Raw genomic sequence first — 24,515 nt, 5'->3', positions numbered from 1 at the left:
GACTGGCACGCTTTGTTGAGATGAATTGCCTGTTCTCATCAAAATTGCTCTAATGTTCCACTGTTGTACTTCTATTCATTCTGTTGTAATGTGTGTAATTCAAAACATAGAACTCTGTAACGATTATTGTCTGGATTGACGGATGACTATTTATACAAAAGGCATACTGTTACTGAGTGCTAATGAAATGTATGTCATATTTGTAATTCATCAACAGTGATTCAGAACTAAGAACTATTGTCTGAATCTGACCTATAAACATCTTATGAGTTGCTGCCTTATAAATCACACTTATTTTGCTCTTAGTAAATACAAATAAAAATTACATCAGTTATAATTAAGAACAGATCAGAAAAGCTGGTGTCACTTCAGTATACACAGTACATTATGATTGATTTTTCTTCAGATCTAATTACGTTGCAACCTAAAATGAAAATTCACTTGTTTGGAATTTTGTGTCAGTGAACTATAACATTGCACTAAAGCTTAAAAGTGGCATGGAAATTCTTAAACAAAATTTTAGAACTAATTAAACAATGAAGTATTTTGCTATGCAATTTCTAGATGGAATCCACATTTGGTCACTTGAACTGGTTAGCCCTATTCAAACTGTCTGTTAAGGTCCTTGAATGGTGGAATACTGGCATGTGCTGCAGCCACACAGCTCCAAAAACCTGGTATGAATTCCCAGCTCAATCCACTCTCTGTGCATAGTTTGAACATTTTTCCTGTGTTCTTGTGTGTTGTTCCTGGCTGTCTACTACATGTTGAAGATATGCGTGTTAAGTTAATTATCTGGATTCTGTGTATATGAGTATACCCCGTTGAGCTCTGGCTTCCCTTTCAGGGTTTGCTTCCTAACTCAAGTCCTGACCCTACCTATATAAATACACTGAGTGGGCTCAGGACATTAATGAATGAGTGGATTTCAAAGGTTTTCACAGCTGGATGGTGTGTGAGACCAGCATTGGTATTTTAAAAGAAATCCAAAAATTGCCCTGACAGGTTCTTATAAATGCTGGTCGTAATGAACAAGTAGTAGAATTTGGCTAGAGATTCCATTTATTCTCAAAGTTACTGTTGAACTGGTGGTAATTACAATCTGCTACCTCTATAGGCCTCTCTGACTGCCTGTACCAACCCTTAGTTCAAACAAATAAACAAGGGTAATGGAGTACCAAGGTGGCAAGACTTTGTCAGCCAATGTGGCACAAGATAATGGAATACCTCAAAGAAATTGCTAGGAGAAAAAGAGACCACTATACTGTCAAGGACAAAGCAAATATTCTTGCCAGTAAAAAAATAAAGGGGCCACTAGAGGTTAGAAGACCCTATCAATCTTCTTGTCGTAAAAACTGAAATGTCCAGCAGCACATGAATGAGAGAGAGAGGTCCTATGAGAGGAACCTAAGGACATTGTTTAGATGTTCTAGAGATCAAGTGATCCAGTAGGTGTCAGGTGGGTCTCATCCCCTACTCATCTAGAGAAAGTGATGCAATGGAGGGCTGTCAAGTAACCTGAAGGTCCATTGACCAGCACAAAATGCATGTCACGCTATGGTATACCTGTGACACAGAAATTCTGACACATCACAGTTTTGTCTTTTTTTGGTTGTTCAGTGATATCTCTGCATTTCAATTTTGGTTATTTTTTTTAGGCACTCTCATTTTGTTTACTGTAACTGAGCACAACTGCAAGTCACATGATTTCACTAAATAATCAAATACAACTTTTTGTGGTTGTTTGGTTAACAATTCATTGACTCAGGCGCCGCCGCGAGTGGCAGCCTTTCCAGCAGCTCCGTGTATGACTTTATCTTTTTACCTTTTTTCTGTATTTTTCTCTATTTCACTGTCAACTCCTACCACTTTCTTTTATGTGGACTAGTTCCCTGGGCACTTTTTACACTTTTTTACTACTCTACTACTTGGAAATGGATTTTTACACACCGAGACTCATCTATTCAAGTAGTCAACTTCAAGCTCTGAGAACAAATGCCTGAGCCGGTGTGGTCCCCTATTTACCTGACGAGGTAAGAAGGTCGTATTGTGGCAGCAGAGCCAGCGCTAAGATAAAAGCCAAGAGTCTAGAGAGAAAGTGGCGCTACAAACCTTCAGTGCCTTCTGTGATCCTGGGAAATGTGAACTCGCTACCAAATAAGATCGACGAACTGGCTGCGCTGGTGAAAAATGTCAGGACCTACAGAGAATGCAGTATGTTGTGTTTTACTGAAACGTGGCTAACAACTAACATCCCAGATGCTAACTTGGAGCTACCTGGGTTTAGCACAGTTAGAGCGGACAGAGACGCAAGTACCTGCGGAAAGCACAAAGGAGGAGGACTCGCTCTCTATGTTAATACAAGATGGTGCAACTCTGGACATGTAAACGTTAAAATCTCCTCTTGCGGCAGGGACATAGAACTGTTGGCCATAGGTTTGCGTCCCTATTACTTGCCCAGAGAGTTTGGGCACGTCATTGTTGTTATTGTATACATTCCTCCTCGGGCAGACGTGGAGACAGCGAGTGACATCATTCATTCTGCTGTTGCTAAGTTACAAACGCAGCACCCTGAGGCGCTTGTGCTAATTACTGGAGACTTTAACCATGTGACGCTGGACAAAACATTACCTGCCTTCTCGCAGTATGTGGACTGTAACACCCGGGGAAATAAGACTATTGATTTACTGTATGCAAACGTTAAAGACGCATACAGCGCCACCCCGCTGCCTGTCCTTGGGAAAGCACATCATAAACTGGTGCTGCTTCAGCCTCACTACACACCAAGAGTTAGGGTCCTACCTACTACCACACGCTCATTCAGGAAGTGGTCCCCTGAGGCAGAGAATGCTTTTAGAGAATGCTTTGAAACTACAGACTGGGATATCCTGCAGGGATCACATAGTGAGAACATTGAGGAGGTTGTTGACTGCACTACTGACTACATCAACTTCTGTATGGACATTGTAGTTCCAGTAAGAACTGTACGCTGCTATGCTAACAACAAGCCATGGATTACAAGTGACATCAAGGGCCTTTTGAACCAGAAGAAAAGGGCTTTTAAAGGCGGTGATCAGCATGAGCTCAAGCACGTGCAGAAGGAACTTAGAGTTCAGCTCAGGGCGGCGAAGGAGCAGTACAGGAGAAAGCTGGAGCAGAAGTTGCAGAATAACAGCATGAAGGAAGTGTGGGATGGGATGAAGATCATCACTGGCTGCAGCTCGAAGCGGGGTGTCACCATCGAGAGAGACGTGAAGAGAGCAAACCAAATGAACAACTTCTTTAACAGGTTTGACCAACCTAACCCACTCTCACTCTCACCTCGGAGTACTGTACCCTCCACACATCCTTCTGCTGATACCAGCATAGGAGAGACATCCCCACCCACAATTACAACAGCACAGGTGACCAGAGAGCTGAGGAGACTTCGTGCCAGCAAAGCAGTGGGTCCAGATTGAGTATCGCCACGACTGCTGAAGGTCTGTGCATCGGAGCTGGGGGGGTCCTCTACAGCGCATCTTCAACCTGAGCCTGGAACAGGGGAGAGTCCCGAGGCTTTGGAAAACATCTTGTATCACCCCAGTCCCAAAGGTATCACGTCCTAGTGAGCTGAATGACTTCCGGCCTGTTGCTCTGACATCACATGTGATGAAGACCATGGAGAGGCTGCTGCTTCACCACCTGAGTTCAACACGCCCTCGACCCTCTGCAGTTCGCATACCAGGAGAAGGTGGGAGCGGAGGATGCCATCATCTATATGCTACACCGATCCCTCTCCCACTTGGACAGAGGCAGTGGTGCTGTAAGAATTATGTTTCTAGACTTCTCTAGCACCTTCAACACAATCCAACCTCTGCTCCTTAGGGACAAGCTGACAGAGATGGGAGTAGATTCATACCTGGTGGCATGGATCGTGGACTATCTTAAAGACAGACCTCAGTATGTGCGTCTCGGAAACTGCACGTCTGACATTGTGTTCAGCAACACAGGAGCGCCACAGGGGACTGTACTTTCTCCGGTCCTGTTCAGCCTATATACATCGGACTTCCAATACAACTCGGAGTCCTGCCACGTACAAAAGTTCGCTGATGACACTGCTATCGTGGGCTGTATCAGGAGTGGGCAGGAGGAGGAGTATAGGGACCTAATCAAGGACTTTGTTAAATGGTGCGACTCAAACCACCTACACCTGAACACCAGCAAAACCAAGGAGCTGATGGTGGATTTTAGGAGGCCTAGACCCCTCATGGACCCCGTGATCATCAGAGGTGACTGTGTGCAGATGGTGCAGACCTATAAATACCTGGGAGTGCAACTGGATGATAAATTAGACTGGACTGCCAATACTGATGCTCTGTGTAAGAAAGGACAGAGCCGGTTATACTTCCTTAGAAGGCTGGCGTCCTTCAACATCTGCAATAAGATGCTGCAGATGTTCTATCAGATGGTTGTGGCGAGCACCCTCTTCTACGCGGTGGTGTGCTGGGGAGGCAGCATTAAGAAGAAGGACGCCTCACGCCTTGACAAACTGGTGAGGAAGGCAGGCTCTATTGTTGGCATGGAGCTGGACAGTCTGACATATGTGGCAGAGTGACGGGCGCTCAAAAGGCTCCTATCAATTATTGAGAATCCACTGCATCCACTAAACAATGTCATCTCCAGACAGAAGAGCAGCTTCAGCGACAGACTGCTCTCAATGTCCTGCTCCACTGACAGACTGAGAAGATCGTTCCTCCCCCACACTATACGACTTTTCAATTCCACCCGGCGGGGTAAACGTTAACATTATATAAAGTTATTGTCTGTTTTTTCCTGCATTGTTATCAATCTTTAATTCAGTATTGTTTTTGTATCAGTATGCTGCTGCTGGAGTATGTGAATTTCCCTTTGGGATTAATAAAGTATCTATCTATCTATCTATCTATCTATCTATCTATCTATCTATCTATCTATCTATCTATCTATCTATCTATCTATCTATCTACAGTTACAGTACTAGGGCGAAGAAGGGGCCAGTGTTGCGTTGAAAGCTTGCATATTGTAATCTTTTTAGTTAGCCAATAAAAGGTGTCATTTTGCTTGACTTCTCATTACAACAGTTACAGGAAAGAATGTCAAGACAATATCAGGAGTTTTGCTTGAATATTTCAACTTCTGCACATTGGGCTTTGGCGTTTGGTTCCCTAGTTTGAATCCCAGCTTCTTGAGCTTCTGTCTGACTTTTGACCTTGATTCAGTTCACTTCCTTATTAAATCCATATCCTGTTCGATTTTTTTTCCTCACCATCTTATAATCTGTACTCATGCTGAGATGTCACCCATTGGACAGTTGCACTCGGGTCCCAATCTGGGTGCTTCGTCGTGTGTTGGGTGCGTCAACGCTCTGTAATCAGCGCATGCTCCCAACCTCTTCCTCTCCTCATGCTGTATGTAGGTACATAACAATCCCTTTCTAAGATCATGTTGCCTTTTCAATGATGAGGACAGGCAGAAATCCAGTATTCTCCCTTCTGTCTTCCAGGGGGGCAGTACATGATCTCCAGCAAGAGTCTTTAATTATTCCTTATAGAGCCAGGACTTGTAGTCAGCTCCCATGTTGGCCATCTTTTTAAAGCACAGAATATTTGGTATAGAGACATTGGCCCATGTTGTTCACTTGACAGGAATAATGACGACCCATTGTGAAGGCATTCTAAAAGCATCTAAAAGAAGCTCTAGCTTGGTAACTCTAGGCAAGAAGGCTAACACTCACCCCAATTGGGATTGCAGGGTTGGTCTGCACTGATCTTGGGAAGGAGTTTTTAAGTTGCCTCAGGTCAGGGATTCACTGAGTCTGGAATCTGGAGGAGAGGTCTGGGACAAGCCTCACTAGTAGATGGAAGAAGTCAGAGTCAGAAGGAACAGAGAGAGAAAGGGGGAGATGTGTGCTTGCAAGGTGGGAAAATGGCAGAGCCCCACTACTGAAATAGACTGAGAAATTACTGATGAAGGCTGGCCAAGACAGATAACAGAATTTTGTTTCAGATTATTTTTTTCACATTGCGCTCTCCCTTTTTGAGTCTCCTTTGTTTTTTTTTTGTTTTTTTTTAACTAAAACCACACTATTTTTGAGACTTTGAAACTAGTTTGGAGATACTCCAGTTGAGCACTCTCATGCAAGATATTTTATCAAACTATTCGTTTCCCAGGCCACAATATTTGCCCTTTTAAATATGCAGACTTTGGTTGAGTATTGTCAGAATCCTCACAATAAAATATTATCCTGATACTTGGGTCACATTAATATTGGGATTTTTTTCAAATTCTTTTGATGTATTAAGTAATATGATTTGATTCTGTGGTATATGTTCACATTTATTCCATTGTTTGTTTGACAGAAGTTAGAACTGATATTAAATCCATGTAAACAAAAAAGGTCAAATTGATACAAAGAATAGGAACAAACTTTTACTCAATGGAGCAGTTTACAGTCTGTCAACATGAGTTTTACCAGTAATTCCACTGCTCCTATCTTTAAATTTCTATACCCATTGTCTGACACTACCATCACCCATGTAAGCATGTCCATATTAGAACATTCTAGACGAGAACGGGCCATTCAGCCTAACAAAGCTCGCCAGTCCTATCCACTTAATTTTTCTAAAAAAACATCAAGCCTAGTTTTGAAAGTCCCTAAAGTATTATTGTCTACTACACTACTTGGTAGCTTATTCCAAGTGTCTATGGTTCTCTGTGTAAAAAAAAACTTCATAAGGTTTGTGTGAAATTTACCCTGAACAAGTTTACAGCTGTGTCCCCGTGTTCTTGATGAACTCATTTTAAAATAACAGTCCAGTGTACTAATTCCCTTCATAATTTGAAATACTTCAGTCATCCATCCATCCATCCATTTTCCAACCCGCTGAATCCGAACACAGAGCCAATCCCAGCCAACACAGGGCACAAGGCAGGAAACAATCCTCAGCAGATTGCCAACCCACCGCAGGACACACACAAACACACCCATACACCAAGCACACACTAGGGCCAATTTAGAATCGCCAGTCCACCTAACCTGCATGTCTTTGGACTGTGGGAGGAAACCGGAGCGCCCGGAGGAAACCCACGCAGACACGGGGAGAACATGCAAACTCCACGCAGGGAGGACCCAGGAATCGAACCCAGGTCCCCAGATCTCCCAACTGCGAGGCAGCAGCGCTACCCACTGTGCCACCGTGCCGCCCTACTTCAGTCATGTCCCCTCTTAATCTTCTTTTGCTTAAATTGAAAAGGCTCAGCTCTTTTAATCTTTCTTCATAATTCATCCCCTGTATCCCTGGAATCAGCCTAGTCACTCTTCTCTGGACCTTTTCTAGTGCCACTATGTCCTTTTTGTAGCCTGGAGACCAAAACTGCACACAGTACTCAAGATGAGGCCTCACCAGTGCATTATAAAGCTTGAGCATAACCTCCTTGGACTTATACTCCACACATCATGCTATATAACCCAACATTGCTAGCCATTTTAATGGCATCTGAACATTGTAGGGAAGTTAATAGTGTTAAGTCCATTTCTTCTTCTTCTTCTTTTGGCTGCTCCCGTTAGGGGTTGCCATAGCGGATCATCTTTTTCCATATCTTTCTGTCCACTATGACTCCTAAATCCTTCATATAAGGTGTACTCTCAATTTTCAGAATTCCTATTGTGTATTCAAACCTAACATTTTTAATTCCAATGTGTAACACTTTACATTTACTGACATTAAATTTCATCTGCCACAAATCTGTTCAAGCCTGTATGCTGTCCAAGTCCTTCTGTAATGATATAATGGATTCCAAATTATCTGCCAAATCACCAATCTTGGTATCATCTGCAAATTTAACCAGCTTGTTATTTATATTCCAATTTAAATCATTTATATATATTAAAACAGCAGTGGACCTAGCACTGACCCTTGTGGAACACTACTCTTAACATCGGCCAATTCTGATAAGGTCCCTCGCACCATCACCCTCTGCTTTCTGTGTCCGAGCCAATTCTGCACCCATCTAAAAACATCACCCTGAACTCCTACTTCTTTTAGTTTGATGCCCAACCTCTCGTGTGGCGCCTTATTAAATGCTTTCAGAAAGTCAAGGTAAATAATATCATATGCTCCACTTTGATCATATGTTTTTTTTGCTTCCCCATAAAATTCCAGCATCTTGGTAAAACTTGACCTTCTTCTTCTGAACCCATGCTGACTATTCAGAAAAACTCCTTTACTTGCCATGTGCTACTTAATCTTATCCTTAATAATTCCTTCCATTAATTTTCCAGTGAAGCACATTAAACTTACTGGCCTATAGTTGCTTGGATCTGCCCGGTCACCCTTTTTATAATGGATTAATGTTTGCTATTTTTCCAGTCATTTTTGGAATTTCTCCAGTGCACAGTGATTCCCTAAAAATATGTGTCAAGGGTTTATATATGTACTCGCTAACCTCTTTAAAAACTCGAAGGTAAATATTATGTGGTTCTGGAGGACCTTTTGATTTCAGCATATTTAATCTGAGCAGTACTTCTCCCTCTACAATTTCCAAATCCTTCAGTACCTCCTTAGTAGTCCCATTTAGTGCTGGGATGTTATCTACTTCCTCACTTGTGCAGACCTCAGAAAAATGCAAGTTTATAATGTCCGCTATTTCACTTTATTATTCCTGATACACTTCTTCCTTGACTGTTCATTTACTACCAAAATACTGAAAGACTCTCTTAGGGTCATCTTCCACCTTATCTGCTATATTCCTCTCCAACTGTCTTTTATCATCCCTAATATCCTTCTTAATGGTTGCCCTCATGTTCTCATATGCCCTGCAATTCACTTTGCAGTCATTAGTCTTATATGCCTTATAAAGCTGTCTATTTCCTTGGCAGCTTCTTTTTTAACTCCTTATTAACCCACTGCAGGGTTTTTTTTTAAATTTCCTATTAATTCCAAATGTAGCTACTGTATGTACCTGTCCTGCATTACATGTAAGACATTTTTACCTTTTCCACTGCTCCTTGACTGTCTCCACGCTGAAAAGCTTATCCCAGTCTATCCTCTTTAGACTTTGCTGCATCTGCTCAAAATTTGCCCTACCCAAGTTAAACTTAACAGTTTTAGTCATTGCATCTGCACTCTTCCAAAACACTGAGACTTGTATTATATTATGGTCACTTGACCCTAGTGGTTCCATCACTTCCACACCCTCAATTCTGTCCTGATTATTACAAAATACTAAATCCAGACAAGCTTCATCCCTTCATGGTGCTTTAACATAGTGTGTTAAAAAACAGTCACTGATTACTTCTAAAAACTGCTGCTCTTGTGCTCCTCCATTTGCAAGTTTATCCCATTTAATGTTTGGATAATTAAAGTCCTCCATAACTATTATATTCGCCCTGTAAACTTGCCTTTTTAATATTACTAAAAAGATGTGTGTTGAAATTACTGTCTGCATAGGGCTGTCTATAACACACTATTAAAATATGGCCTTTTTCCTTAATGCTTTCCATGAGAAGCCACATGTCCTCACTAAGACGGGTCTCATCATCCAACTGAAGAGGACTTGTGTTTAAATTCTGTTTGACATAAAGAGCAACCCCACCTCCTTTTCTGTCTGTCCTTCCTAAAAATGTTTATGTTATACTCATTCCCATCTTTGTTATTTAGCCAGGTAACTACAAAAGAGACTTTTTGATGCTTAGTGGGTTTAAATGTGTCATCTGGTAGAGTTTTGACTATCATTTTTTGTAAAATATAATCTCATGCTCTTTTTTATAGTTGGTAGTGAAACTTTTTTCATATAACTATCTTTTATAGCATTTTAAAAATGAACATGTGGGCTAAATGAGCCATCAATCATAAATTTGCCACAAAGTTGCTGCATACATAACAGCATCAGCTCCAGTTTGGATGACTCAAACATTAGTTAAATGTGGATGTTCATGGAGAACACTGAAACTAAACAAGTCCCTATACACAGCCAGAGTGCTAGTGAGGTGAGTCAGAATGTGACTCACAAGCTTCTGGTCTTTTTGTCGCTGTTTGGAACACCTTGTCATTTAATATGGCATAGGTACTGCTAAATTAAAGAGACTTTTGAATCTGTATCATTAGTCTCAGTATTGGAACATGCAGGTTTAGTAAATGAAAGAATGTAATTTACGAGAATACTGTATATATAGTCTTTATCAGGTTGCACACCTGGTCAAGGATATACAGCTGTGATTTATTTTGAACCTTCTTTCCTTTTCAGCATAGAAATAACATTTAACCTTTTTTATTTGCAGGTGCATGCTGATGCATTCCTACACTAACTCCACACACACATACTGTGTTCTGTGTATATACTGTACAAGTATACAGTAAATGTATATACACAGTATATTGTATACTGTATAGTTAAGAATGTGATCATTCTGCTATATTTTCAGGGACCCATTTAACTAGATCACAGAAAGGGACTATGACTTTACCTGAAAGAGTGCTAAATCCTTCTGTTTCTATTACAGTCTGGAACTGGTTGGCCTGGAAGAAGAACTTAGCCCCAAACTGAGTTTGCCTACTGCTTCCTATTTTATATAGGTTAAACTGGCAGGGAACTCAGCTGTTTCAAAACCTGAATGGGGAATAATGACACCTTACTTCATAATTCCTACAAATTCATTAAAGTCAGTGCCACACATTGTTAATCACCAACTCTTTTCTCTTCTCTTGTCTTTGACATATACTATATATAGTTAAAGTTATCTGAACATCAATAATCCAAACTGTCGATTTTCTGAATTGCTGCCCCCCCCCCCCAACCCAGCCTTCCTAAAAATTATAGTATGTACTATCTTTACTGCTCTGGTTGTTATGCTGAAATAATACTCCTGGCTTTTAATGCATTTGTTTCTGATTGTTTATTCAGAGGTATATTTAGTATAACATAAAATAGTCTTAATTTGTCATTACAAGAGTTAAAAATCAAATGTTGGCTTTAGTTACTGTGTAAGCGCAGAATGGTTTCCCATAACCTTGATGTGTCACTGTCTGTTGATACTGTTGATTGTTGTGAGCACTGGAGTATTGGAGGAAGTGACGGTCACTAGTGTTTAGATTATTTCCGGCATTTTGTTTCTAAACAGTCACTGTTCTAGTTTTCTGTCATGGTTAATTGAAAGTGAAATACTGTGTCATTTTTTTATTTAATACTTCCACACTATTATGTTAATGTTGTCTACAGGTAAAATAAACCTCAATTTGTTTTCAGTCAAAGACAAAATGACAAATTTTGTATTTACAGACCATTTCCTAAATCACTTTTTAGTAATACTTTGTATTTCAAAATACAGTAGTAATATTCTTGCATACAATATTTTAAGTGTAGGCCTAATTATACTTTATTTCATATAACTGGGTATTCTCATGTATGTTTCATTATCTGAACTGTTTAATTAACTGAATCAACCCTGCTCCCAATTAGTTAAGATAATCAACACTCTACTATATACTGTATAATACAGAATATATGATAAACAAAAAAGTATAATGAAAAACATGCATTACTGACTGTTTCAGCAGCTGCCTGTTGCCATTGTGGTTGAAACTCAAGAATCCCAATGCAATGGCAGCAGATCCCTGAATCTGCTCAGAAGAAGATGTCATCAGATCACAAAGAACAGATACTGCATTGATGGAGATAATTGCAGACGGGATTCCTGACCTCGGCAAGAAAAGCACATCATCATGACTCAGAAATACAGTTCATCAAAGGCCACAGACAGTGGGCTATTTTGAAGTATCTTGGACTGTGAGTGGAAATCCACACAAACAATGGAAGGATATGAGATAAACAGACAGCTCAAATGTTTTATTATATATGATTTATTCTATCAATAGTTAACTAATTTTTAAATGTAAGGGCAATGTATAATTCATAATTTATTAAGCTAACAGCACTAATCAATTTATGATAATGATGACGACTTCTCCAAAATAGCAAGATGTGGAAGTTCACACACCAATTAAATTGAATTACAAAAAGTCAACTAATGGGTTGTATTCAAAGGGATCTAGCTTTTAAGCCCCCATGGAGGAACAGAAAAAATTTTGTTTGCACATGTGTATATACGGAAGGGTCTAGGGGCCTGCCCAAGCAATCCAGAAAAAAATTAGCAGTGTCAGGCACAAAGAAAATTTCACATACTACAAAAAGAAATACATTTCTGGATAAGAAATTGCATTGAGCCTAACTTGAAAAAGGGAAAAATATCATTATGATGACTGAGTTGAGTTTGCTGTACAAATTTGAAAAAGATATTACATTTGTGAGACAGGTTTATTACGTAAGTAATACTTACATTTACAATTTGTTAATATTTATATTACAACAGTGCCATCTGTTGGGGAACTGGGCCAGTGCCCCACCAGCCCTGAATGCATAATATTGATTATGCTGTTTAGGCTCGAATCTAAAAATGAATAATGTAGCTCAGTGAGCAGGTTAGGTTATCTGTTGCCTGACCTTATGAACACTGTTAGACTAAGCAATGATTTTATCTAATCTAATTGTGTTTTAGTTATGTCCTACATTTTTGCCTTGATAAAAAGCTACCATACCTGCTCTTGTATGTGCAAGACGTCCCACACAATCCGCAGCCAGAGCCAGGACAGGCTTGGAGTGTGGTTCTTCCATAATGTCCACAATAGTCTTAATCCCAAGAGCACGGATTGATGCAGGTTTTTGATCTGGTATGATGCTAGATAGAACTACACACTTAGAAAGGAGAAAGTCAGACTTTAATTCACTGTAATACCACTTTCTCAAAACTACAGTCAAGTTACGGGCATATTTCCTTCATTATTTAATCCATTTGTCACTAATGTACATTTCCAGTCCATTTCACAAATACTAGAGAAGCAGGGTTTGCAGTGAGACTTTGGTCAACAGAAGTGTGTATTAATACATACACTTGTATTCAAAAATAAATGTACATGTCTAGCTACTGTAATTGTCTTAATAGGCAAAATTTTACAGTTGAAATATTTTATTGACAGGCATTTTTTATTTAATGAATCTTTCTTCCATGGTCACTGTATGTAAGTTACACTTTAATGACCTGTTAGTCTGTCCAGGAGTGATTCCTGCCTTGCACATGGTGCTGCTATAATACATTCTGACACTCTGCAGCCACGTAATGGACCAGGTATGTTTGGCGGATAGATCAAAGGCATTTTCCTGGTTAAGACTGTAGAAAGCAAGTTAGTAACAGGAGCTAACATTGGATGAGAATCCAGTTCATTACATGGAACATTCAGAAGAGCACCCACAATGAGCTATACTAGTGTCTCTAAAGACCATGTCTTTGTAATACTGGAGGAAATCTTTGTGAATGCCACAAAGCAGGCACTCTGTACTGAATCAACATTTCACATGTTTGCCATGACAAATGAATGCAGCATTAATAACACTACACTCACACTGGGGAATCAAATGCTGCAAGCATTCAAGAGCCAGCAACCATTCCCATTTTGCCACTGTTATGGAAAAATTAAATGAAACACATATGTAATTTAAAAAATTAGTTACTAAATATTGAGGGTCAGTAATACATCATTATTCACTATCCTTGTGGGCATATTTTATCAAAAACCTCTAGATAGTAATGAAAGTCAAAACATGTGCATGATTTCCCTTTATGTTGAATGCATTTTGAACCTCCTACTCGTTTTTATGTCTCACCTTGAATGCTTGTAAGCTTTGTAAAAAAATGTATCAGACACCTGGCCAATTCAAAAGGTTTGGGATGGCATGACTTTGGAAGCTGTGCATGCAGTTCTAAAATTATTCACAGATGTTATGTTTCTCCTTTTAAAATATGACTCTTCCCTCCATTCAATCTCTATAATAAAAGGGTCATTTTCGTTGGTTTCTCACATTAATAATTCACAGCAGATAATATTTCCAGAGTCTGATAAATACATACGATTTCCAATGTATTTCCCCATTTTAATAAAGACAGATAGTTTTCTATTACATTCACAGAGGGCTAGACATGATGTTATTTCTAAAAACAGAAAACATTTCTAGGTAAATGTATTTTTAGCTGATCAATGCCAGGAAAAAGTGAGCAGGATATCATTTCAGTCAGACAGAGTATAATGCAAAGATTTCCTAGTGAGGAGTCACTCTGAAGCACATTCAAACTGAGAAATAAAAATCATTCCAGCAGGTTAGGTGCATTGGCGATCCTTAATTGTCCCTAGTGTGTGCTTGGTGTGTGTGTGTGTGCCCTGTGGTGGGCTGGCGCCCTGCCCAGGGTTTGTTTCCTGCCTTGTGCCCTGTGTTGGATGGGATTGGCTCCAGCAGACCCCCGTGACCCTGTGTTAGGATATAGCGGGTTGGATAATGGATGGATGGATGGATGGATGGATGGATGGATGGATGGATGGATGGATGGATGGATGGATGGATGGATGGATGGACAGTGCAGGTTGGAGCTAATAGGTTAAGAAAGTCTCACTTGCCAAGCACAGCAAAACATAAGAACACATAACCGGGCGTGTATCTGCCCTGGAGATTTTGTTGGAAAGTTTTATCAACTTTACCTGGTGTTTTTGGGCAACACTGAGTTAGCCTGAGTTTACCTTTTCTAAATATTTTTTCAAAGTAAAGAGATGGCACAGCTAGACATTGTTGAGTTTTATTTTCAATGTTTAGGCCAAATATGAACAACACATTTCTGGACAATATGTATAGGGTAATTAAAGAGTCATTACTGCTATGCTTTATGTGGCATAAGAGCATGTGATCCCTGAATAAGTTAAACACACAAAATAATCAATTTCCAGAAAATGTGTATCTAACACAATGGTCTGTTGAATAAAAGCTATCTTTAAATTGCATTTTGAACAGTACCCATGTACAAAAACACACATTCAGAACTGGATTATCTCTTTTTAGACATCTTTTCTTTTCCTAACAAAAAAAAAGCAAGAAAGGAGAAGCCAATGTACTCCAAATATAGCATGACCAGAAAATAATCGTTCTGGATGATTTTTTAAAAGTATTTTTTTTACGTAAAGAAATGAGGTGAGAAATTAGCTTTACATCACAGCTTTGCAAGTTCAGGGTAGTCTTTGAGTACTCTGAATAGAAGAGGGTAATTTTCTACTTCAAAGCAGGTATTTTCCATATTTACCTTAGCTAACCTGTTATCAATCTGAAACTGTTTAGAAATCACGGTTAATATTTAAGTAACCATTGCTGCACCTGCCAGTGCTTAGGCACTTAGTTTTGCAATAGGCAGACACAAATAAAAATGTTAAAGAACAGGACCTGAAGATGAGAAAAAATGTGGTCAGATACAGGTGAGGGTCTGAAGCCTAAAAGACTGTTAATCAAAGTACCACAGCCCAAAATATTAAACCAATCTTAAAGTCAAAGAAAAACATTCAAAGTCCTAACTCCCAACACTGAGAATAACTGAAAGCACCATGAGGATTTTTTTTACAATATTCAGAAACTTGGGCAAACTGGTCTATGCACCTCCATCTTAAATACTTTTGGTGTGATGATGTTATGTGGTGCACTTCCAGCTGTCACTTGGTATCAGTGGGGAGCTGTCACTAACAACAATGCACATAATCTGCATGGGTCTGATAAGGTATGATCCATTACAAACCGTTAGATTGTCTTTGCGGTATTAGATGTTATCGTCACTGTAGTTGATGATCTACCTAGGTCTGGATAAGCAGATGAACAGGTGCTCCTAATAATTTCCTCAGTGAGTGTGCATGTCAGACATTTGCATACTTTATGACAGTGAACATATGGAAGAAATTGTTATGATGCTAATTGCACTTTTTGTTGTTGCTTTTTTTCTTGGCATAGTGTAAAGCAGTGCAGGGCACCTATTTCTGCAAATACCTTTAATGTCCCCTTACATACTGTTGCTTCTGTTTGACAGATTTTATAGGACACTGTCAAAAAGGGCTTGATCCTTATTCTTTTCTTGGAACTTACAACTTAATTTTTCATTTTTAAAAATGTAGCATAGAGTGATAACAATGACAGAGTCTGAAACCAATTGAGACTACAGTGTCTCCATAGCCTAACTGAGATATTCTCAGGTTGGCAGGGCTTTACGTATGAAGTAGAAGCTACAGCAGCTGTACCACTAAATTACATTGCTGGTTCCACAAACCTTTCAAAGTAATATAATGCAAACAAGACAGGAATTTGGTTCAGCTTAGTTCCAGCTGGTTCTTAGTGCTAGTGGTAAAGTGGCGAATTTGGTTATAAACTGTCCTGCTATAACAAGGACCATCCATAGTGAGAAAAAGCAATAGCACTTGTTTGGAGTGTGTTAATTTCAATGGGTCAAAACATACTTTAAGATTCTAAAATATTGAAAATAGCTTCAACAAACAAAATATTTTGAATAAAAATAAAATGTAATCTCATGTTCAGCATCATTTAATCTTAATATTTTTTTGCATGCAGAATTTTTACTGAGGTATGGTTCATCTTATCACACTTTGTGTGAACTCTTGTGAATTCAATTATGGTAGGCTTGAAAATAATGTTCTTTAGTGTTAATAACTTTTATGGTAAAATAATATCATTTTAAAGTTATTATCTTTTCTCATTGGTTTTTGAATATTATTTGATAGTGGGCACTTTCATATTGTTGTCTGAAACCATGCCTCATTGCCTGTCATGTGTACGGGCACCAGAGTGAAGCATAACAACTTTGCACTTATACCATTAAAGACAGAGATTCATACTGTATCACCTGATTTCTGAGCTTTTGGATTAAAAACAAACACAAAACAAACTTTTCACAAAGGACTAGATAGGAAAAGGGAACCTTTTGGCTTTGTTATTTTTACGTATTGTTGTGGTTTAATACTCAGCATTATTGACTTTCCTGGCTTCTGAACTGTAGCCCGTTTTTCAACAAATTTTTCATTTTGACCCTGTCATCACATCCTGATCCAGTCTGCTCAAAAATTCCAATCTTTGTCTAATATTCTTGGGCACGCCTTTTTAACATCATGCGTAAGACCTCCAATCACAACTTTCCATTCTTCATTTTCTAGTGTGGTTGTAGTCAGGGAAGATTTTACTTCATTCTGTTTTGGTTAATTCTGTGAACTGGTGTGAATTTCAAATTCATATATGGGTTAGAGACCATTGATGTTATGGAATGTTTTCATGAAATGTTTCTCTTTATAAATGGAATACATGATTAATTAGTTTGACACCTCCTGGATTAGATACATACAAAGCAAAAGGTTTATAGCATTAGCCAAGTCCTTCCTCACCTGGAAGGCAGCATTCAGACGTTCAAGTGGGTCACTGGAAAGGAGGAAAGGTTGAAAATTGTGCCAATGCACCCCACCAGCCTCTGCTATCTGCTTCTGCTGAGCCATGTTGTTAAAGGCAAAAGTTGCTATAGCAACCCCAGCGAGCAGGCGCACTTCTCTGAATTGGGAGTACAGGAGTCTAAGGATGAAGCTATAAGTGAAGTCACTGTGGCCATAAAGAAGCTCTGCATTCCCACGGTTGCCTAGGAGGACAAATAGATACCGTAAATCAGAAGGTTTAAATGTTACAGAAGACAATGAAAGAGACTAATAAGCAGGGAAGTCATGGAGTTTTTAGGCATACATAAGAGGCAGCAGTACTTCAAAAGAAGCCGGAACAAAGGATTAGCAGTCTGCAAAACTTGGTTTTGTAAAGGAAGACGTGATTAAGTTTCTTCTGCCTGTCAAGTGTTTTACCGTGTTGGTTTATACCATTCTTAAACAAGTTTTAATCAACCGCTGACTGTTACGTAACATCTCAAAGGAGCAGTTTGTTCTTGTTTATTTAAAGTCAAGGCCTGGAAATTGCATCAACAAAAACTACCTTTGCTAACTGAGAAATAAATTTAAAACCACACTCTGACTGCCAAGTAGCACTTTCAACATATGGGTCACATTAAACTATTTTTTCCCTCTTCTTGCAGACATTATACAAACCATCCCTTTCCTGGTTGTCCAATTCAAGATTATGTGGACCCTGCGCTTATGTTGATAACATCGGGCACACATCTGGAACTAACCATTAGTGAGGTGCTGGCCCATTTTAGGACATACTCACACACATATGGTATGACAGAACATGCCTGTCTTTGAGATGTGAGACAAAAACTACAGTAGTGAAAGAAAATTCTGTACAAACATAGAAACTTTACACAGAAAATATCCTGGCCTGTATTACAACTCAAAAATCAGGAGCAGTGAGGCAGCAGCATATAACATACCACACTACATGTATAATGTACTATATACTCAAATACACCGATGCAGCAATTTGTGTAGGCAGATTTTCTGTGATATTCTGTTTTTGACATGCACTCTTAACCTACTCAGCTAAAGCACTGTACCAAAAATTTAGAGATCCAAACTAGATTAAACAAAACAGGATACTGCCACAGCTTTTTTTTATTTATTTTTTTTTTTTTTCATTTTTTATTTTGAAGTCCTTTCTAAAGAGGAATAGCCCTAGCTGATGGAATAGTTGGGCAACCTAAAACACAGAATGAGTCTTCAGAAGGTAGTGTTTTCTATGAGTGCCACAAGGTTTGGTTTCACTTCACCTAGAAAGTGACACCACTCTAGGCATTAAAATATTGCACTAAGCCAGAAACCCTGGAGTTTAGAAATGGAAAAAAGATGGCTCTTTAGTGGTCAGGAATTATAGATTAGCATTTAAAAGCTTTTGCCAATTCACTGGAAAATGTGTAGCTTTCAGTCTATTTATACATTATATGTTGTCCCCCTTATTTATCTGGTTATCATATAGTAACATCTATCTATCTATCTATCTATCTATCTATCTATCTATCTATCTATCTATCTATCTATCTATCTATCTATCTATCTATCTATCTATCTATCTATCTATTACAGTTGTATAATGGGAGCTTAAAAAGGGCACACAAGTGTTGGTTGGTTACTATAGCCATAGATGTTTCTTATATTCCATCCAATAGCACATTTCTGTGAATGCATTTTTCTCCCTTTTACCATCTTTTGTACTTTCGTGAGTGCTGCACCACAACATGCTAGCAGTACAGACCAATGCGTTTTGGAATGCTAGCAGGCTATCATTTATTGTGCAGTGTCTAAGCAGTTAGACCATTGAGCACAGAACTGTCAGTTTAATCCCAAGTCCTGTCTCACTGAGTAACTTTGAGCTTCCTGTATTTCAAATATACCTTCCCTGCATGTAAGTAATACTGTAGTTTTCAACTTTGAACATGTCTTTGAATGTTGTTCATTAGGGAAAGGTGGGACTTTGTGGAGATATACGAGTGTAACATTATCTACAATACTTGGCTTTTAATATAAATTATTACTAGAATAAAAAACCTACCAGATTTTTCAGTGGAAACATGAAATATATAATATGTTGCAAAATTAATTGTTCTATAATTCTATCATTGTTCTGTGTTGTTTCAAACCTTATTATTCTATTCAGTATTCTTTTCTGCTATCAGGCAATTAATTGCTTCCTTCTGATGTAATCGCTAAATTAATTTTGAAATACCTGAACAGTATACATGTATTTGTTTCAATTTATTTATTCATCTATTGATTATTTGATTGGCTGTATCATTTGTCCTGTGAGTCTGTACCCTTGTTTTTTATGTTTCTGCTGATGTATGTATCTGAATTGCCCTTTGAGATTAATAAAATTGACCTAATCTAATCTAATCTGGCTGTAAAATAGGAATCTGCCCTGGAAGAAAAGACAATATATTTCAAGGTACATGCTAAACAAAAGCAAAAGTAATCTTGCAAAAATCATTAGGTGTTACACTAAGCCAAGGAACCTCTAAAGAAGCCACCATTTGCAGAAAGATAAAAGAAAAGAGAAGCTATATGCATGACCATTTTTAGTCTGCTTACCCAACACAGCTGAAGCGAGAGCACAGGCTGCCTCTGCCTGCAGCAGATCCGAGTGAGAGTAAGACATCAGTGCTACCAGGAAACTTAATCCCTGAGAATTAAAGAGCATTTCTTGGTTTTCAGTATTTGGAATCCAGCCTGCAAAGAGTAAAGTACATACTGAACCACATGAACAATTATGGATTTTTTTGTCTACTACAACAATCTAACCTTCTAAACTTAAAAAAGAACTGTAAACTACTGTAAAGCACAATTCTTTCAATCTTAATCTGCCATTTGAATTTTCCTCCACTTGTGCAAGCAGCATCCATAACATTTCTCCCAGTGTGAAGAATTTTTGGCAGCCTTGACTGATTGCAGGTACTTGTTCCTAAATCAAAACGGGTTTGTTCATTTGGCTATTTTGGCAAACTATACCAACAAATTTGGGTATATGAAAATCAAAAAAACTAAAAACATTTATATGAAAAGCACAGAAAATGTTTTAACAGCACCCTTCCACCAGAACAATCAGTAAGCCTCAGGTACACATGGTTTGGAGACTTCACTTAAACTTCATTAGCCTTTGAAATCTCGTATGTGGTGAAGTTAATCCCCAGGTCTTGTCCTTTAGATTTGGGACATGGCAGAAGCAGTGTCATTAAACAATGATCACAGAAGTGGATTTTTTCTTTATATTATTGTATTATACATATTGTGTACTGTACAAATAATTTTGACAAGAATAGGCCGTACAGCCCATCATATAATTTGTGAATTTCCACTTGGGATTAATAGATAGATAGATAGATAGATAGATAGATAGATAGATAGATAGATAGATAGATAGATAGATAGATAGATAGATAGATAGATAGATAGATAGATAGATAGATAGATAGATAAAGTATCTATCTATCTATCTATCTATCTATCTATCTATCTATCTATCTATCTATCTATCTATCTATCTATCTATCTATCTATCTAATCTGTTTTTCTCCTAAACCATCCTCGATAACATAAAATCAATGCTTGGATGTCCACAAGACAATCCTTTCAACAAAAGCTGACGCAGGATAATCAGCTTTGTTATATCGTTAGAATGACCACAGAGAGGCGTGGAAGATAACTGGCTATGTCGGTTGGACCCTCTCTCTATGTATGAATGCTGGGCCCATATTGATTTGCTTTTGTCCTGCATCAACATCATTTCATTGGTTGTGTTTTTCTGTTCTCTTTTAACATGATGTTTTTGGGCTTTGCTTTGTTTAATCATTAATGCTATATTTGATGTGTGTTTGACTTCATACATAAATGGACAGTTTTACATTTTGTGGCATGTTGCAGGATATGAGCAATACTGCCTTGAGTGCCATTCTCAGTGTGTCACAGACTGTGTTCATTTTGAAAGGAAGGTTTCTTTAGATATGACCAGTAAAATACCAAAACTCCAACATGATTTATTGCATTAGGGTTTGTCACAATTGCTCCAGTGATCAGAATTGTGGCCTTCAAATTATTTTTGATCTGCAACCAGAACAGAGGATTTAGGAGGGCTGCACATGTGGTTCAAGGATAATGCTGAACTTAAAAAATTTGTCCAAGACAAGACTGAAGTTAGATACAGTAGTCGTTCATTGGAAAGGACAATATTTGACTGTTCGTATCTTCCTTTCAGTTTGTGAAAGACCATCACTATCTTAAAAGTTGGCTTGGCTATAAAGCAGTTATTGTGAAGGGTTGTAGAGTTGAAAGCTACCCAGTACCTATTTAAAGTGGATGACCCCAATAGCTTTTTTTAGTTCTTTTAAAACAGAGATCAAAACCTCTGAAGTAAAGATTACTATACTACTGTCCTTAAAGGTACCTTCAGACTTCAATAAGAGATTTTAACTCTTCATTGGGTGCTTCTTTTCATAATCAGTTCCTGGTAAGACACACAAATTCATCAGTCAATCTATAACATTGCGATCTAGTGAAGCTTATCATTACAAACTGTATTCATCTGGCTTATTTTAGGAAGAAGAGCACATTTTGCAAGCTATCAAGTTGAGATATGGCATAACTTTATTGTCGGTGGTGACTGATTGGCATTGTTTTCTGACAGTGTGTGTGGTATATTCAGACACTTCATCTGTTTGCAGCACTGCATAAGCAGACATTCCTTTTCATGCTTTTCCAAGGCTATGCAACTTGGTTGCAAAGTGGAGCAAATCTGTTGAAACGTGGGACACTTACTCTTCAGGGAGATTTGTTGGGAAAATCAAATATTCATTTACATATGCTGAATACACTGTACTGTACACATATCTGAAATTTCAAAATCTCCCTTTGAAAAGAATCAGTAAGTTTGCAGACTCATCTATCTTGAAATAGAGTAACATTCTGTGCGAAATGAACTGCAGATTAGTTTGCTGTTTCAAATTTACCTCAAGGGAAGTTGTGTCAAATCGTATATTTTATATATTTCCCTCTTTTACTCCCCCAACAGCTGCTCCTGAAGGCAAAGCAGATCCCCAATACAAGTTAGTCAAACGGCAGGACAGGCGTGCATGTAAGCCACTTGTACAGCAGCTCACTTCAAGTTCAAGTTCAAGTTCAAGTAGGCTTTATTGTCACTTCAACCATATACAGTTAGTACACAGTGAAACGAAACAACGTTCCTCCAGGACCAAGGTGCTACATGCAATATAAATTTACAACATAAATTAACAGAAAAACTAAACTAGCTAACTAAGAGGCCTCGTTAGCTGGCTAGCAGAGACAAGACAGATTGACCTAACATAAATTACCTAACATGAATTACCTAACATGAATTACAACATAAATCAACAAAAACTAACTAACTATCTAAGGAAGACTTTTTTAACCAGACAGCAGACAACAAAGTGCACGTGCAATGTGCAAACAAAAGCAACAAGTGACAGTGCGACAAAAACACAAACGTAACATAATAATATGGTGTTGTGGTGATGAGTTGAGGTAGTGGAGAAACAGTAAACATTCCTTAGTTTAGCAGCAAAAAAAAATTAGGAAGTAAAGAAGTTAGTGCAAAAAGTAGTCCAGTAATGGATATTGTGCAAAAAAAGAAAGCATTTACAGGTTGGTGTGTACGATAGTTTGGTAGTGTAGGTCAGTGTGTTTGCGCTTGTGTTGATTAGTCAGTCCAATCTCAATGTTTTGAGGTAGTTGAGTTAAGCTAAGTGATAATGTTTGGGTGTGTGTGTGTGTGCGTGCGTGTGTGTGTGTTTATCAGTCCAGTCCCTTTTTGTTGAGGAGACGGATGGCTTGTGGAAAAAAGCTGTTGCACAGTCTGGATGTGTGTGCCCGAATGCTTCGGTACCTTTTTCCAGATGGCAGGAGGGTGAAGTGTGTGTGAGAGGGGTGTGTCCGATCAGCCACAATGCTGGTGGCTTTGCGGATGCAGCGTGTGGTGTAGATGTCTTCAATAGAGGGGAGAGAGACCCCGATGATCTTCTCTGCTGTCCTCACTATCCGCTGTAGGGTCTTGCGGTCCGATATGGCACAATTCCCAAACCAGACAGTGATGCAGCCGCTCAGGATGCTCTCGATAGTTCCTCTATAGAAGGTGGTCAGGATCGGTGGTGGGAGCTGGGCCTTTCTCAGTCTTCTCAGAAAGAAGAGACGCTGTTGGGCTTTCTTGTGTAGGGAGCTGGTGTTGAGGGACCAGCTGAGGTCCTTTTCCAGGTGGACGCCCAGGAATTTGGTGCTGTCGACGATCTCCACAGAGAAGCCGTTGATGCTCAGCGGAGAATGGTCACCTCGTGTCCTCCTAAAGTCAACAACCATCTCCTTTGTCTTGTCAACATTCAGAGACAGGTTGTTGTCTTTACACCAGTCCGTTAGCCCCTGCACTTCCTCTCTGTACGCTGACTCGTCGTTTTTGCTAATGAGACCCACCACGGTCGTGTCATCAGCAAACTTAATGATGTGATTTGAACTGTGTGTTGCTACACAGTCGTGAGTCAGCAGTGTGAACAGCAGGGGACTGAGCACACAGCCTTGTGGGGCACCAGTGCTCAGTGTGGTGGTGCTGGAGGTGCAGTTCCCGATCCGTACTGGCTGAGGCCTTCCGGTCAGAAAGTCCAGGATCCAGTTGCAGAGGGAGGTGTTCAGGCCCAACAGGCTCAGCTTCCCGATCAGTTGTTGGGGGATGATCGTGTTGAATGCTGAGCTGAAATCTATGTACAGCATTCGAACGTATGTGTCCTTCTTGTCCAAGTGTGTGAGGGCAAGATGGAGTGCAGTGGAGATGGCGTCGTCCATTGAGCGGTTAGGACGGTACGCAAATTGCAGTGGGTCTAGTGAGGGGGGCAGCAGGGTCTTGATGTGTCTCATGATGAGCCGCTCGAAGCACTTCATGATGGTGGGTGTAAGTGCAACAGGACGGTAGTCATTGAGACAGGACACAGAAGACTTCTTGGGCACGGGTACGATGGTGGTGGCCTTGAAGCATGTGGGGACGACGGCGCTGCTCAGAGAGATGTTGAAGATGTCGGTAAGAACATCTGCCAGCTGTTCTGCACATTCTCTGAGCACTCTGCCTGGGATGTTGTC

The 24,515-nt window shown here is 39.3% G+C and overlaps 1 protein-coding gene across 1 annotated transcript in view; it reads right to left on the bottom strand.

Annotated features, from left to right (window-relative positions):
* LOC114657814 (ankyrin and armadillo repeat-containing protein-like) overlaps positions 1-24,515 on the bottom strand; it is a 70,290-nt gene that overhangs the window by 6,000 nt on the left and 39,775 nt on the right. Inside the window, exons 5-8 of the mRNA XM_028809731.2 lie at positions 19,956-20,093; positions 17,322-17,566; positions 12,612-12,768; positions 11,563-11,710 (exon numbers count right to left, since the gene is read on the bottom strand). Coding sequence (XP_028665564.1) covers positions 11,563-11,710; positions 12,612-12,768; positions 17,322-17,566; positions 19,956-20,093 — 688 coding nt within the window. The remainder of the gene's footprint in view (positions 1-11,562; positions 11,711-12,611; positions 12,769-17,321; positions 17,567-19,955; positions 20,094-24,515) is intronic.

This window comes from Erpetoichthys calabaricus, chromosome 9 (assembly GCF_900747795.2).
Source record: "Erpetoichthys calabaricus chromosome 9, fErpCal1.3, whole genome shotgun sequence".
In the NCBI taxonomy this organism is placed as follows: domain Eukaryota; kingdom Metazoa; phylum Chordata; class Cladistia; order Polypteriformes; family Polypteridae; genus Erpetoichthys; species Erpetoichthys calabaricus.
The sequence above is the reverse complement of the archived record's forward strand: the minus strand, read 5'-3'. Positions and strand labels throughout refer to the sequence as shown.